Below are 15,872 nucleotides of genomic sequence, written 5' to 3'. Positions count from 1 at the left end.
TCAAGCAATACTTTAATTTTTTTCCTATATCATGTTTTCACCTGGCACAGTACTTTTGAATCTGTCCGTTCAACCAATTCTCCATTAATCAGTACACAGTATATGGATAAAATGTTTAGTCTGCCTCTGTATCAATCTGAGCTGCTGCTGTTGAGCAGAACAAACAAATGGAAGAAACAAGGTTGTTTGAGAGATAGATGTTGCAGTGGTTCATAATTAATTTTTTACATGAATTATCACCATGCATGTAGCATATTGTTTGTTTGAAGTTACCTGTTCTAATATGCTGTGTGTGCTGCTGGCTAGCCAAGGTCAGCCAGGATTCCTCTTTGGAACTTATAGCGAGAGTGTCACAGTGTGACAAAAGCCATTAAGATTTAGGGAGATATGGGAGCGAAAACGCTGAGAAACACACTTTTGAAAAGAGCTTTGAGCCAAATTGACTGCAGCACACGGAGGAGGGGAAAAAAAGACCAGGGAGCTTTGGAAAGCAACAGGAAAATGAGCTCAAAGATGATGAAGCAAAGGATTACATGACTTAGTGCAGCTTTCATCAGTGAGCCTCATCATACCTACAGTCCTTTGAAGATGTAGTAGGTCTAGTTGTAGTTGAAGTGATTAAAATTAGCAATGGGAAAAAGCAGTGAGCTATAATAATGTGCAAAATCTTGAGCCACTACTTGTTTTTATATTTTTCTGCCAAGAAGCCAAACTTTCTTTTACTTTTTTTTAAAGTGGTTTCCATCAATAGTTCTTCAGGCTTACTGAAGTTTGTTTAAAGTCTTTCTTTGAACACTGGCTTTTTTTCTTTTGCTGATTTTAAGTCCAGTCTTTGTACTACCAAACTGACCACCTTCAGATCCCCCCTGCCACCTGCTCCTGGATTAAAGATTTCTTCACTAACCAGCCTCAATCTGTCCGACTTGCTGATTGAGGCTGGTGCTTGGACAACAACATGAAGCTGAACTTCATTAAAACAAAAGAGCTCATAATGGACTTCAGAAGGCACAGACAGGTCACTCCCCTGCCATTGTAAAAGGATAACGGGTGGAATCTGCCTCCACCTTCAGGTTTCTGGGCACCCACGTCTCCACTGATCACACCTGGACCAACAACACCAACGCCCTGGTAAAGAGGGCCCAGCAGTGACTGCACTTCCTCCATATCCCGAGGAAGAATAACCTGGAGAAGAAGCTGCTGCTGGCCTTCTCACACACCTCAGTGGAGAGCATGCTGTCCTACTGCCTGAGTGTTTGGTACTCAGGGGCCACTACTAAGAACAGGAAGGCTAAGCAGAGGGTAATTAATACCACCCAAAAAGTCAGTGACTTTCCTCTGCCACCCCTGAAGGCCATCACCAGATCCCCCCGTCTCAGGAAAACCAGGGCCATCACAGGTGACCCCTTGCACCCTGCCCACCACCCGTTTGACCTGCAGCCCTCACGTCAATCAGGTCCGACACCTCTAGACTCACAAACAGGTTCCTACCCTGGGACATTCAGACTGTTAGCAAACAACATCCCCCCACACCCCCAAGCCATGGCGTGAGTAACCCTTCATCACTCAGGCCACTCAAAAACGAACTCTGTACTCAGACCAAGTCTTTTCTTTGCACTACTTCCAAGCACTTTGCAACTATTTTGTTTACTAGGTTGTGGCTTTTTCTTATTTTTGTATATATTTCTCTTGATTGTATACATTTCTCCTGTTTGCTATTTAATCCTGCTGTCTTACTATTTATATGTCATTGTACATGTTCAGTGACAATAAAGGGCTATTCTATTCTATTCTACTTCACTCTCTGGAGTGTGTCCTTAAAAATTTAAGGAAATGGAGGACAAAAAAAGTGGCAGGTCTAAATCCAGCAAAGGCTTGACACAGATTTTGAGATATTCATCTGGCTCTTCAGGTAATCCATCTACTGTTCACTGAAGCCTCATCAGAAATAGTCTCAGCTGATAGGTGGCCATCAAGAAGTCTTCTTAAGGAAGGGGAAAAGAGAGATAATGTAAAATCATACCTGTATAGAAAAACACACAGTGGAAAACCATCAGTCATGGATCGGCCTCCCCAGAGCCCGGACCTGAACATTATTGAAGCAGTGTGGGATCATGTTGACAGAGAACAGAACAAAAGGCAGAAACATCCAAAGAAGAGCTTTGAATGTCCTTCAAGAAGCCTGGAGAACTATTCCTGAAGACTACTTAAATATTGACTTTTAAGCTCATTCGAAGCTCATTAGACATTTTCTTGTATATTTGCACATTTTTCGTAAATTGATCCCCATTCTCCTTGCAAAATGTTACAAAATTAAGGTTTTCTCTAGTCTGTTCCACAGCACGGCATTTCAAACAGTACTTGTGGTAGAAGGTTATGTTGTAGGTGGCAGTAGGAGCTATCTGTTGCATAGTGGTCCTAAGTAAGACGTCACTTGTTCTTTGGTTTAGAGATGGACCACAATCTGTGAGTGGTAATGAGTAAATTTCAGGAGCACTGTGGACACGTGCACATGCATTTCCTGTGCATTTTAAATAAGCTGCTCTGAGCTACTCTTTCTACAAGAACCTCCCCTCCCCCAAACAGCTCCTCATCGTTGGTGCTCTGCAAACGAAATCAATTACTGTGTGCTACTACAGAATTACAGACTTACCTTTAGACATCAACACAAACTGGTGCAAGTAGAAACAATTAGCGCGTTTATCTACTTAAAGAAAGACACAGAAAGCAGAAAAACTTAAAACCGATCACTCCGCTGTAGGAGAAGTGATCAGTGATCTATTTACAGTGAGCAACTTGCACAACATGATGTGGCAGCAATGTTGCCTATGTTGAATAAGATAATCAGTTAACTGTTCAACTGTTAATCTGTTAAAAACAAAACAAAACTATGTTTGCAGGTATAGACCCTGTCACCTTAAGAAAGATTGATTTCTCCTTTTGCCAGAAATAAATATTCCAAAGCCCTCACAATGATTTATATTCGTGGGAATGTTTGAGGAATGTCTTAATTCATTGACTCATCCATGCATCCTTTCAAGGTGATATCTGGAAGGAGGTGTATATAAAATACTGTTTTCAATAAAGCAAACTCAGATTTACAGCCCAGCCGAGCTCAACCCAAACCAGGCCAGCTGCACAAATACACAAAGGAAATGGCATCATTATTATGACTCACAGAGGAGGCTGTTAGGAAAAGTGGGCTCTGGACAACAGGGAAAGAGGGAGATCTAGCAGGGTGTTTGCTTTAAGTGCAATTCTGAGTGATGATGTCACATGATGAAATGACAAAAGAAGAGATCTGGGATTTGCCTGTTGTCTTTTTGGCCATACGAACTGGGGTAACTGCATCAAAGCAACCCACAGACCTTTGTATGATAAAATAAAACCAGATCAAACCACATAAGCAAGTCAGAAAGAAAATAAAGGCCTAAAACATTCAGAAACCTAAACCAACTCGTCTATTCTGAGCACATTTTGAAGCGTTCATCGGCTGGTTTCCTTCAAAGGAAAAACTCGTGCGTTGAGTGCATTTTCCAAGCTGCAGGACAGACTAATCAGATCAATTCTGAGTAATGTGCAGCTGTTTGGAGAGAAACCCACATTTTAACACAGCGTTCGAGATGTCATTGCATGTCAGGAATAAATTACACAAGTCATGGAATTAATTTTGCAAGGGTCTTTTGGGATCCTCCAAGTTGTTATCCTGGTCATGAGCAACATGCTCGCAGCAGCTGCAACCCCATCTTCTTCTTCATCATCATCAGCATGCGTAAAACAATATTTTTGATTTTTCTTCTTCACTGCTTTGCACAGTTTCTCGAGCTGTTGTGTCCTCAGGCTGCTCTGAAATGAAGCCCCGGACACACACTTGCAAACAATACTGCACACACACACACACACGAACACACACAGGCAAGCATCATTCCTAGAGTTTTTTAGGTTGCTGGCTGCTGTAAGGCCTTTTTTTCACTCCATCGTTAATTAGTCGTTTAATTAGAGAACTTCAAAGTGAAAATATCCTATGCTGTTGGGTGGGCTGTGTCTCTGTGTGTGCGTGTGTGTGTCAGTGTGAGTGCACTTATTTGCACGCAACAGTCTTTTGGGCCTTATAAGGTAGAAAAATGACTTGTTTGAGTTGCATCACTGTTTCGGACATTAACCCTCCTATTCAGTATAACAAAGACACAAGGAAACAGCTTAGCTGAAACCAAAAATCATCAAAAGTTGAGGTGAAACTCTCACGTGCAGCCAGATGTATCGAATGTGTTTTGATTGGCTTTGGATCTGCTTCCATCGATTTGTAGCGATGCACTCCTGATCTCGTTTCCTCTTCTTCCCGCAGCCCGATGAGCTGGAGGGCGTCCACACGCACACCTTTAAGCTGAAGCCATTCAAGAAGGCCAAGAGTTGTGATATATGCAAGCAGGCCATCACCAAGGAGGGCCTCATCTGCAAAGGTGGGTGTCTAGCATGTTGGCTTTAAAGTGGATCTGAGCAGACGTAAGACAGTAGACCGAGTAAATTATGACCAGGCAGGGGTTGGATTCCCAGAATGGCTGAGGGTGAGATTCATTTATAAATATAAAAACTGACCATTTTATAACAACTGCCTTCCTTAGACTTCACATGAATCTTCCTTAGACTTGCTGCTTCTGCAACCTGGAAGTGGCAGTAAATAGATGTATATCAGTTCTGTTATGAGTTATGACCCAATTTTACTTTAAGAAACATTATTATAAACATTGTCAGTCTGTGAAAAAAAAGTGTGGGCAAATAGTTTAACAAACCCCTAGACATCTTTATTACAGAAGTTAGCACCATCGCCTGACTAAAAGAAGGTCCTGGACATGGTCTTGTGCTGCTGAGTTCAATGTGTTGTGCATTCAGAGATACTCTTCTGCATACCTTGGTTGTAAGTGTTATTTGAGTTACTGTTGCCTCCCGGTCAGCTCGAAGCATTTTAGCCATTTTCCTCAGACCTCTAGCATCAAGAAAGCATTTTCTCTCTAAAAACTGCCGCACAGTTCAGTTCAGTGCAGGTCAGCTAAAGCTTGATTCTAGCATAATTTAAGCCATTCAGGTTTACATTAAAGAAAGGTTTAAAACAAAGTTTTATTTGTATTTGAATGTTTTTTCTCCCCAAGTCTATTTTTAATATACACATCCTTTTTGTTTACGCTGTACGCTCTATTTATGTATGCATTGGTCTACTGTTTTAGCTTTGCTTTCTCTCCCTCTTTCCTTTGAGCCCCTGCCTCCCCCTCTTCCTCAATGATCCAGTCACATGTTTTTGAGTCTAATTTTAGAAGTACTAAAGGTTTTATTGTCACTCCAAGAAAAGTCCAAGGGAAATTAACATTAGAAGACTCCCAGGCAGCCTCACATTTCCTCTGTTTCTTTTTCTCTGGTCTCCCTCTATCTGTCTTTGCACTCTTTCCCTTGCTGTCCCCATTTTTGAACTACAGTACAAACAGAGTGTCTTTAGCAGAGGCCAGATGACAAACGGGGAGAAAAGCCCAGCAGTAGGGGAATGGGCTTGTATAGGGCTTTGGCTGAGGATTTGGTGTTAAAATTAGCATGGCTGCTGCTGCTGCTGCATTAGCCTAGATAAGAGGGGGAAAGAGGGGGAAAGGGATGAGTGGTAGGGGAGGGGGCCAGAGCTAGGGTGAAGAGTGAGAAATATGGGTAGCAATGACGCTGGGTGATAGATATGGGTACAGAAAAGAAAAGAAGGCATACGCTTTTATTTATTGTACTTTCTGTCCTGTTAAACTAGAGCTATAGTGTACTATATGTTCACAAGCACCTGGACAATTATAATTATCTAAAACTCCTTGTTGTCCTTTACCAGGAAGGGTTGCTATGCAGCACATTGCTGGTTATTGTAAAGGATTAGATGTGACAATAAGACTATGTGCTGTGCAATCGTCCAGATACATTGCTTTAAAATCAGCTAAAAAAACTCTCAGGGAGGCCCTTTGAATGTCAAAGAATGAGATAAACAAAAGACATACAAAAAGGTTAATCTTTGCTAAAGTGAAGCCATTTCTCTGTTTTAGAGACTTTGACAGAGCTGTTCATGACTTCATTTCATCTCGCCTCGACTACTGTAATAATCTTTACTCTGGTGTTAGTCTGTCATCAGTTAGCCGTCTACAGCTGGTCCAAAATGCTGCAGCACGGTTACTAACTGGCACACGCAAGCGTGAACACATATCTCCCATACTGGCATCATTGCACTGGGTGCCAGTTAGTTTTAGAATTAATTTTAAGATTTTTTTTTTGTAAGGCATTAAATGGGTTAGCACCCTCATACCTTTCTGATCTTTTAAATTGGTACACTCCTGCAAGATCACTGAGGTCTGTGGATCAATTGCTCCTGGCTGTCCCGAGGTCCAGATTAAAGCACAGAGGAGATCGGGGCTTTGCTGTAACTGCTCCTAAACTGTGGAACAAACTGCCCCTTCACATCAGGACCTGCCCAACATTGGACACTTTTGAAACCCGTCTGAAAACCCAGTTTTATTCCTTGGCTTTTAAATCAGAATGAGTTTGTATTACTTTTAACTATGTTATATCTTACTCAAATCTTCTAATTTTATGATTCTTTTTCTTTTCTTTTATCATGTCTCCCTATGTTTTTATGTCTTTTAGTTATCTTAATTGTACAGCACCTTGGTCAGCATTTGTTGTTTTAAATGTGCTATATAAATAAATTTGACTTTGACTAAAAATGGGGGAGAAAAGTCATATTAAGCAAAGTTATAAAGCAAGCAACCCTGTGTATTTTACCCTACATAGGACTTTGTTTTGTAAAATAAGCATCGTGTTGTAATCAGTAACACTTCAAACTAATGATTGGAATCCTACGCGTATCTTCAAAGTGTTTGGTGAGGTCATAAATCCATAAAGAAGAAGGTTTGTTTCCTCACATACCTATATACCTGTTTTCAAATAGAGGATTCGCCCCCCCCTTGTAGTTAAAAAGAATGCAGCTTGAAGGTTTCTGTGCAAAGGCTTAACCTTTCTGACCTGAAACTTCTGACCATCTTTCATAAAGAGTGTTTGCTTCAAACATGCAAAAAGACAAATTTGCATTAATAAATGAATAAAATTTGATTACAGACTGTTACTATTATGTGCTGAGGAGACTTGTACCACCTTGATTCAAGTGTGACCCATTAACAGTCTAGAACATACATTAAAAGTCCAATTTATCACTGTTTAATCAACATTCTGTGTTCATTTCAATCACTTTGGCTTGCATTTGCTATTGATTTTTGCATCAATGTTTCACCTTTTGCCTGAAACATTAAGGTAGTGAAATGCAAACTGATGGATGGATGTTTGCTTCATGTGACCACTTGAGGGCAGCACCACAGCATGTTTGCATCAGGGATGGTGCTGACCTTATTTCAGTTTCAGTGCATTCAGCAGTACAGCGCTGCAATTCTAAACTCTCCACACCATCTAAGCACTTTAATTGTTTTCCAATACTGAGCACACATCTACAGTTGCTGCTTTCAGCTTCATTTTGTGATCTATGTGAAAGGAAACATCCATTAATCTCTTTACGGTTGTTAATGGTTTTTGCTCCTGTGGGTGTAAATCAACAACTGCACATAATGCTGCCTCTTTTATTTCAGCGTGCCGGTTGTCCTGCCACAAGAAATGTGAAGTGAAGGTAAGACACGATCTTCACTGTCTTCTTTTGTTACTGATGAGACTGATGTCTTCATTGTGCATTCTAGTCTTTGTCACACCTTATTACTGTATAGAAGTACACATATTTTTACTTATTGTACAAGCACATACAATGCACCACACATACAGCAGATAAACTGTGACTGTGGTCATTGCATCGGGAATAGCAGGAATTTAAAAGTTGCTTTTCTACACGGTTTTCCCCCCTCCTGAAGCACTATTGCAAATGTTAAGCGAAGCCCATTTATGGGTTTTTTCAGGCTGTTTAAATCAATTTTAGCACTGCATGGAAAAATGCACAGTCCGGCAAAAAAGCTTTAACCTGCCTGCCTCAGACTGCAGTGTGACGTCATCCAGAGCAGCACGCTGGCTAATAAACTTCATGCAAGTGCACATCTCCACTTAGATTTCTTTGTAATTCACACACACATTCACACACTGAATGTGTGTGTGAATGGGTGGATGACTGAATGTAGTGTAAAGCGCTTTGGGGTCCTTAGGGGCTAAGTAAAGCGCTATACAAATACAGGCCATTTACCAGTTACCATTTGTAATGGTGTGGGTTATAGTGCTTATACAGTCATCTACGGAGGACCAAAACTGCTGAAATCATCAGCACAGGTTGAAAATGAATAATTGAATCCATGAAATACAAAATTACGCAAAAGGCAAAATAAATGAGGGAGTAGATAAATGCAAAGACAAGAAGAAATATCAATTTGCCATATTTTGTAAATTAATACTAACATTTTTGTTTAGATTGTTTTGGTGCATCTGATGGTTCAGTTATTTAAGTATTTAAGATTTTGGCTGTTTGATCCAACACAGAGAATAAAAAGACTCATGATTCTGATTACTTTTGAGTAGCATGTGACATGTCCTTACACAAATAACGTTATCAGTTTAAATATAATTTAAAACAATTTTATATACTTAAAAAAATCTTTTGAAAACATCGTCGCCTCATTTGTACTTGGCAGCCCTCTGTTTTTTTGTGTGGTTTCGTTTCGTTTTCCCACAATTATTTTTCACTGTAAATGATCGCCCACTCAGATCAACCCCTAATTTCACTTCAATTACACCTCATCATTCAGAAACTGCTGATACTTACCAGCTATGCATGAAGCATTATTATTAGTATAGTGGCTTTATCTTGTACCATAATCAGCCATAACTATGCATTGCTAACAAAATAACTTTGACCATTTGGGGCATGGAGATCGGACCTCTCGGGGTATCCTGTACGAGGACTTTGGCATCATGGTCTTCAGCTCCTTTGGATTAGCAGTGGGGCCCTACTGGGATTGGATTTTGATAGTGCTATTGAACTGGGATCATAATTTCGGTATATTTGTTGTGTTCCTCGAGCTGTCACTGAGTATATTTTGAAGTGGTGTGAGGCGTATTGTCTTGCTTGGTGGTACATATCATCGTGACATCCACATGAATGCCAAAACCCAAGGTTTCCCAGCAGAACATTGTCCTATAACAAGATGATCAATTTTATTCACTTCACTTGTCAGTGGTTTTTAATATTGTGGTGGATCAGTGACTTCAAATATATGTGCAAAAAAAAAAAAATAACTACTTGGGGGCAAATACGCCATGTAAGGCTTTATTTCTGCCTCTTGACTGACTGTGGGATCACAGTTCCACTCACCACATTTGATCCCAATCAGCGGTAACAAAAAATAAAGAAAAAAGGGGAGAGCAAATGAAAAGGAAGGAGCGGAGAAATGAGTGCATGAGAAGCAAGGGAAAGGGTGGAGGGAAAGAGTGTAAAAAGGCTGTATACTTAGTGGTTTTAGTTGTGACTGGTGGGGAGAAATGTTGAAATGTCTCCCCTCTCCTTTATTTTCCTCTCCAGTTCATAACTCCTCTCCCCAAAAAACCTCCCCTCAAGCCATTCGTCTACCCAAATATTACTATAGGAACAAAAGTTATGTGTTCCCAAAACATCCACGGAGAAATCTGCCAAATACCTCTAAAACCGGGCAAAGTCATTTGTGGTGGCAATTTGGGGAATAATCAGGATAGCGTCATGAGTCATTCGTTCTGGTGGTGACAGACAGCCGACAGGAAATGTTTTGAGAAGAGAGTAGGTTTGCGTGTCAGAAGGGAAAGGACTGTAGATGGAGGGAAATTGTAAATCTGGATGAAAATTAGAGATGCGTTAATGTGCAAATGCCAATATTGACTTACTTGGGAGCAAACATTTGTGTTGGCTTTATCCAGGGAAATGACCCTTGAACAAAAACAAACAGGACACAAATATGCCAGCGCCGTGCTCGTTGTTTCAGGTTGTAAAAGTGCGGTTACGATTTGTGCAAATACGAATGTGAATTTAGGCAATGCTTTGGGCCGCCTCTTCGCTGACCTTGAGCAGTAAATTTGTCATGAAGCACAATGAGGTTTGTTGCCAGCAGTTTGCAGTTCACCAGACATGAAGATAACTGCAGCGCTGCACTGATTTCATTTTGTGTGTTTATTATTTTAATTCGCCACAACTTCCCCTTTATATGCCAAACACTGCCCAGGGCATTGAATGACAGTTGCTTGAAGGTTTTAAGGGTTTTTCATTTGGGTTTATGAAGCATTTCTGTGTTTTTATAGTATTTTAATGGCACCTATACTGATTTTTATGAGGGTGTGATGATGGTAATTGTTTTAACATATGCTATGAGATAATATTTGCATAATCTATTTTGGTGCCTGCTACATACAGTGGGGCAAAAAAGTATTTAGTCAGCCACCGATTGTGCAAGTTCCCCCACTTAAAATGATGACAGAGGTCAGTAATTTGTACCAGAGGTACACTTCAACTGTGAGAGACAGAATGTGAAAAAAAAATCCATGAATTCACATGGTAGGATTTGTAAAGAATTTATTCGTAAATCAGGGTGGAAAATAAGTATTTGGTCACCTCAAACAAGGAAAATCTCTGGCTCTCACAGACCTGTAACGTCTTCTGTAAGAAGCTTTTCTGTCCCCCACTCGTTACCTGTATGAATGGCACCTGTTTGAACTCATCATCTGTATAAAAGACACCTGTCCACAGCCTCAAACAGTCAGACTCCAAACTCCGCCATGGCCAAGACCAAAGAGCTTTCGAAGGACACCAGGAAAAGTATTGTAGACCTGCACCAGACTGGGAAGAGTGAATCTACAATAGGCAAGCAGCTTGGTGTGAAAAAATCAACTGTGGGAGCAATCATCAGCAAATGGAAGACATACAAGACCACTGATAATCTCCCTCGATCTGGGGCTCCACGCAAGATCTCATCCCGTGGGGTCAAAATGATCATGAGAACGGTGAGCAAAGATCCCAGAACCACACGGGGGGACCTGGTGAATGACTTGCAGAGAGCTGGGACCAAAGTAACAAAGGTCACCATCAGTAACACACTACAACGGCAGGGAATCAAATCCCGCAGTGCCAGATGTGTTCCGCTGCTGAAGCCAGTGCATGTCCAGGCCCGTCTGAAGTTTGCCAGAGAGCACATGGATGATACAGCAGAGGATTGGGAGAATGTCATGTGGTCAGATGAAACCAAAGTAGAACTTTTTGGTATAAACTCAACTCGTCGTGTTTGGAGGAAGAAGAATACTGAGTTGCATCCCAAGAACACCATACCTACTGTGAAGCATGGGGGTGGAAACATCATGCTATGGGGCTGTTTTTCTGCCAAGGGGACAGGACGACTGATCCGTGTTAAGGACTGAATGAATGGGGCCATGTATCGTGAGATTTTGAGCCAAAACCTCCTTCCATCAGTGAGAACTTTGAAGATGAAACGAGGCTGGGTCTTCCAACATGACAATGATCCAAAACACACCGCCCGGGCAACAAAGGAGTGGCTCCGTAAGAAGCATTTGAAAGTCCTGGAGTGGCCTAGCCAGTCTCCAGACCTCAACCCCATAGAAAATCTGTGGCGGGAGTTGAAAGTCCGTGTTGCTCGGCGACAGCCCCAAAACATCACTGCTCTCGAGAAGATCTGCATGGAGGAATGGACCAAAATACCAGCTACTGTGTGTGCAAACCTGGTAAAGACCTATAGTAAACGTTTGACCTCTGTTATTGCCAACAAAGGTTATGTTACTAAGTATTGAGTTGTATTTTTGTTATTGACCAAATACTTATTTTCCACCCTGATTTACGAATAAATTCTTTACAAATCCTACCATGTGGATTCATGGATTTTTTTTTTTCACATTCTGTCTCTCACAGTTGAAGTGTACCTCTGGTGCAAATTACTGACCTCTGTCATCATTTTAGGTGGGGGAACTTGCACAATCGGTGGCTGACTAAATACTTTTTTGCCCCACTGTAGGACAAGAAGGACAAAAGTGTGCTGATTATATAATGACTTACAAGTTTACAGTCCTTGTAGCTGACCATTTATAGACAAATGTTTTTTGTTTGTTAAGGCGCTTAACACTGACTAACACTGAAGCATAAAAAGGCTCCTAATCTAAGATATGAACCAGCGCTATGTCAAAAACCTGATATATGGTATGTAAGATATCCTTAAAAATTTTTGAGGACAAGCTGAGGGCCAAAGAAGATGTGTCAGGTTTAAAAATACTATTTACAACAGATTAACAGTATTCAGAAAGCCATGTACTTAAGAAACAAGGAAAAATCCAGCAAAGACCTGATACAGGACCTGAGAGATTCATGTGGACCTTCAGCTGATCATCTACTGTTCAATAAAGCCTCACCAGAAATGGTCTCAGTGGAAGGGTGGCCATCAGGAAGCAATTCTTAAAGGAGGGAAACTGGGAGAAAAGACTGAGCTATGACAGCTACACAAGAACTGTATTGAAAATGAGGGCAAAAGATCTGATGGAGTGATTAATCCAAGTTTTTTTTAATCTGTTCAAATGATTGTGTTTGGAGGAGATCAAGAGAGAAATACAGTGAGTGTCTACAGCCATCTGTAAAACACGGTGGACTCTCTGATACGGTTTGGGCAGCATTTCAGTCAGTGGTGTTGGAGATCTTGTCAAAATTGATGAATTATGAACTCAGAAAAGTACTATCAGATTTTGATCCACCACGCAATACCATCTGGAAAACATCAGATTAGAAACAGCTTTCTTTTTCAGCACAACAACGATCCCAAACACACTGCCAATGCAGTAAAATCATACATGGATAGAAAAACACACAGTGGAAAACCATCAGTCATGGATTGGCCTCCCCAGAGCCCGGACCTGAACATTATTGAAGCAGTGTGGGATCATGTTGACAGAGAACAGAACAAAAGGCAGAAACATCCAAAGAAGAGCTTTGAATGTCCTTCAAGAAGCCTGGAGAACTATTCCTGAAGACGACTTAAAGAAATGATGAGAAAGCTGCCTAAGAGAGTTCAGACTGTGCTGAAGAATAAAGATGGTCACACCAAATATTGACTTTCAAGCTAATTACAATTTTACAAACTCTGTTTTTGCCTTATATACTTTTTATCACAAAATATAAGGAAATACATAGTACTGAAAATGTTTTGTCATTGGGCTCTTCCATAACATCCATAAGCCATTTTGCAAACACCGCTGTAATCTTGTTGTCAGTGAAACAATTAGCCTAATTCTGCGAAATGTTGAAAGTCAGTAACCACATGCAGTTCAGTCATTAACTTTTAAAGCTTATGAAAATGTCAGTATAAACATGCAAAAGACAGACATCCACTAACATGCCTTGATGAAGGCAGCTAATAGTTTCTGGCTCCTTTTCATGTTCTGTTTTTCTTTCAGTTCTTTCTGTTTGACCACAGTCATCTCGCTGCGGATGTCTGTTATTAGAGCTCTGAGGATGCTCCACAGCACACAGAAGACAAACTCTACAGGCTTCTATCTGCCAGTATTGCACCTATGTTGATGAGGAGACTTGTTTGCACAGTGGCTGGCGTTTTGCCTAAAGTCTGTCAGGAAACCTAGGCTGAGTGTTGGAAACAGAGGCTCTCTGTTAGACAGAAGACTCCTGTGTTGATTCCTCATACCACTCTCTCTCTTTCAACCTGAGCTTCAGATAAACAATGTTTAAGAATTTTAAATAGATATCAATTTGGATTAGTGTTTGTGACCACCTGATAAATGAGAGTATTATTATTATTATTATTATTATTATTATTATTATTATTATTAATATTAATAATAATAATAATAATAATAATAATAATAATAATAATAATAATAATAGTATAGCACTTTGAAAAACAGTTACAAAGTTCTGCACTGTTTATCTTTATTGTCACTGAAAACAAATTAGTGCATCCAAACACTTGAAAACAACAAACTTACTTTCCATGGCTCTATCACTTGTTGTTTGGCACGTTTTGCCGTTCTTGTGTGCTTTGCCACTTTCTGCTCTTGGGACTGTACATATCCCACTATTGTCACCACTTATTCAGAAGTTTTTAAAAAAGCCATTGCGAGGTCATAATTTGTGAAGTTGGAAAAAATGTGTTAAGCAAAATGTAAAAGAGTAATAATAAGAATAAATATAAATACAGTGGAACCCCGACTTACGAATACCCCATTTAACGAAAAATTCAAGTTACGAAGGCACTTAACGGCAATATTTCTGCCCGTGTTACGGCAAAATGCCCGTGAAATGAAATCCGCTGGCTCTGATTGGCTGAGCCCAGAATGCCTACAATGCCCACAATGCCTTCTGAATCATGTGACAACCCCCTTGGCTTTCGTACTTGCGCTTCGCTGTTCCACTTGAACGACGTATTGTTGTTGCAGTTAGCAATTAGCCTGTAGCCTATCGTTCACTCAAATGGCGTGATGGGTGCTTACGAAAGACCCTCGGGAACGAATTAATTTCGTAAGTCGGGGTTCCACTGTAAATACATCTCATTAGTTTTAGACAAATAGGTGGTTGACACTTGATTAGCCATTGCTGTGGACCTTTCTTTGGAGTGGGGCATAATATCAGTACAGCAATATATCCTATATCACTTCCTTACATTAGTGATAAAGTTGCACCAAATTTCATTTTTTAAGACATACATGCAATACTTTACTAGTAATGTAAATTATTTTGTATAGAAGTAACACCTGACGTGCTTAATCACTTTTAGGAGTATTTTTTTTTGTCATTACCTGTACACATGTAAGGTTATATCCCATGATCACCACAATACTATCAATGTATTATGAAGATATCATCCTTTAAGTAACTCTGTGATTCCTGCCCCTACTTGCCGAAATAGACACGAAATTTCCAACACCTTTATTTTTTTTAATCTTTATCAAACTAGAAGTCAAAGTATGTCATTAATGTTAAAATATTGTCTATCTCATGCTAGTATCGGTATTTTAATCTATTTGTTTATTCTGGGTTTTAAGATTCACTGCGCAAAAGAAATTGAGATTCATCCGACCGGGCCAAACCTCTGTTGTGTGTCTTTGGTGAACTGTAGCCTCAGTTTCCTGTTCTTAGTTGGAAGGAGCAGCACATGATGTGACGTTCTGCTGAATATGCTTCTAGAGTCAATGTGTTGTGCATTCAGAGATGCTCTTCTGTATTCCTCAATTATGACGAGTGGCCATTTAAAAGTACTGTTGCCTCACTGTCAGTTCAAAGGAGTCTGGCTCTGATCTGTGGCATCAACAAGGCAATTTTGCAAAGAGAACTCACCTGATATTTTCTCTTTTTCAGATCGTTCTCTGTAAAACGTAGAGATGCTTGTGTGGGAAAATCAGTAGATCAGGAGAGTCCACAAATACTCAGTCCAGACCATCTGGCACTAACAACCATGTTACGTTCAAAGTCACCTTTCCTCCTTCTGATTCACAAGGTTCACCGGGTGGTCCTGACTGTGTCTACATGCCTACACATATGTTGCAGCCATGTGACGTGCTGATTAGATATTTGAATTACCGACCAGTTGAACAGGTGTACCTAATAAATTGTCTACTGTGTGGACTTAAACTATATTTATGGAAGTAGTGTGTACCTATGTTTCAAGGACTGCATTTACAACGTTTTTAGAGTACTTTTTCAGTTGGCTTCATTCTTTTAGGATGTAAATCACTGCCTCTCAGTTCAGTCTGGCATCAGTGCAACAGAATTATGCAAACAGATCCACCCAGTAGTATATCATCTCTCCGCTTGAGTACATGCGTGTTTGTCTTGTTTTGATGACTGGACAGCA

General features: G+C 40.3%; 1 protein-coding gene across 4 annotated transcripts in view; it reads left to right on the top strand.

The window, feature by feature from the left end:
- LOC146680913 (tensin-1-like) overlaps positions 1 to 15,872 on the top strand; it is a 126,687-nt gene that overhangs the window by 25,739 nt on the left and 85,076 nt on the right. For all 4 annotated transcript variants that reach the window (XM_085449036.1, XM_085449037.1, XM_085449035.1 and 1 more), the window contains exons 2-3: positions 4,343 to 4,457; positions 7,647 to 7,684. In XM_085449036.1, coding sequence (XP_085305162.1) covers positions 4,343 to 4,457; positions 7,647 to 7,684 — 153 coding nt within the window. The remainder of the gene's footprint in view (positions 1 to 4,342; positions 4,458 to 7,646; positions 7,685 to 15,872) is intronic.

The sequence above is a fragment of the Copadichromis virginalis genome, linkage group LG23 (assembly GCF_057382275.1).
Source record: "Copadichromis virginalis isolate Kocher_CV1m ecotype Utaka linkage group LG23, C_Virginalis_male_GT1.1, whole genome shotgun sequence".
Taxonomy (NCBI): Eukaryota; Metazoa; Chordata; class Actinopteri; order Cichliformes; family Cichlidae; genus Copadichromis; species Copadichromis virginalis.
Note: the sequence above shows the minus strand (reverse complement) of the source record. Positions and strands in the feature narration are given on the sequence as shown.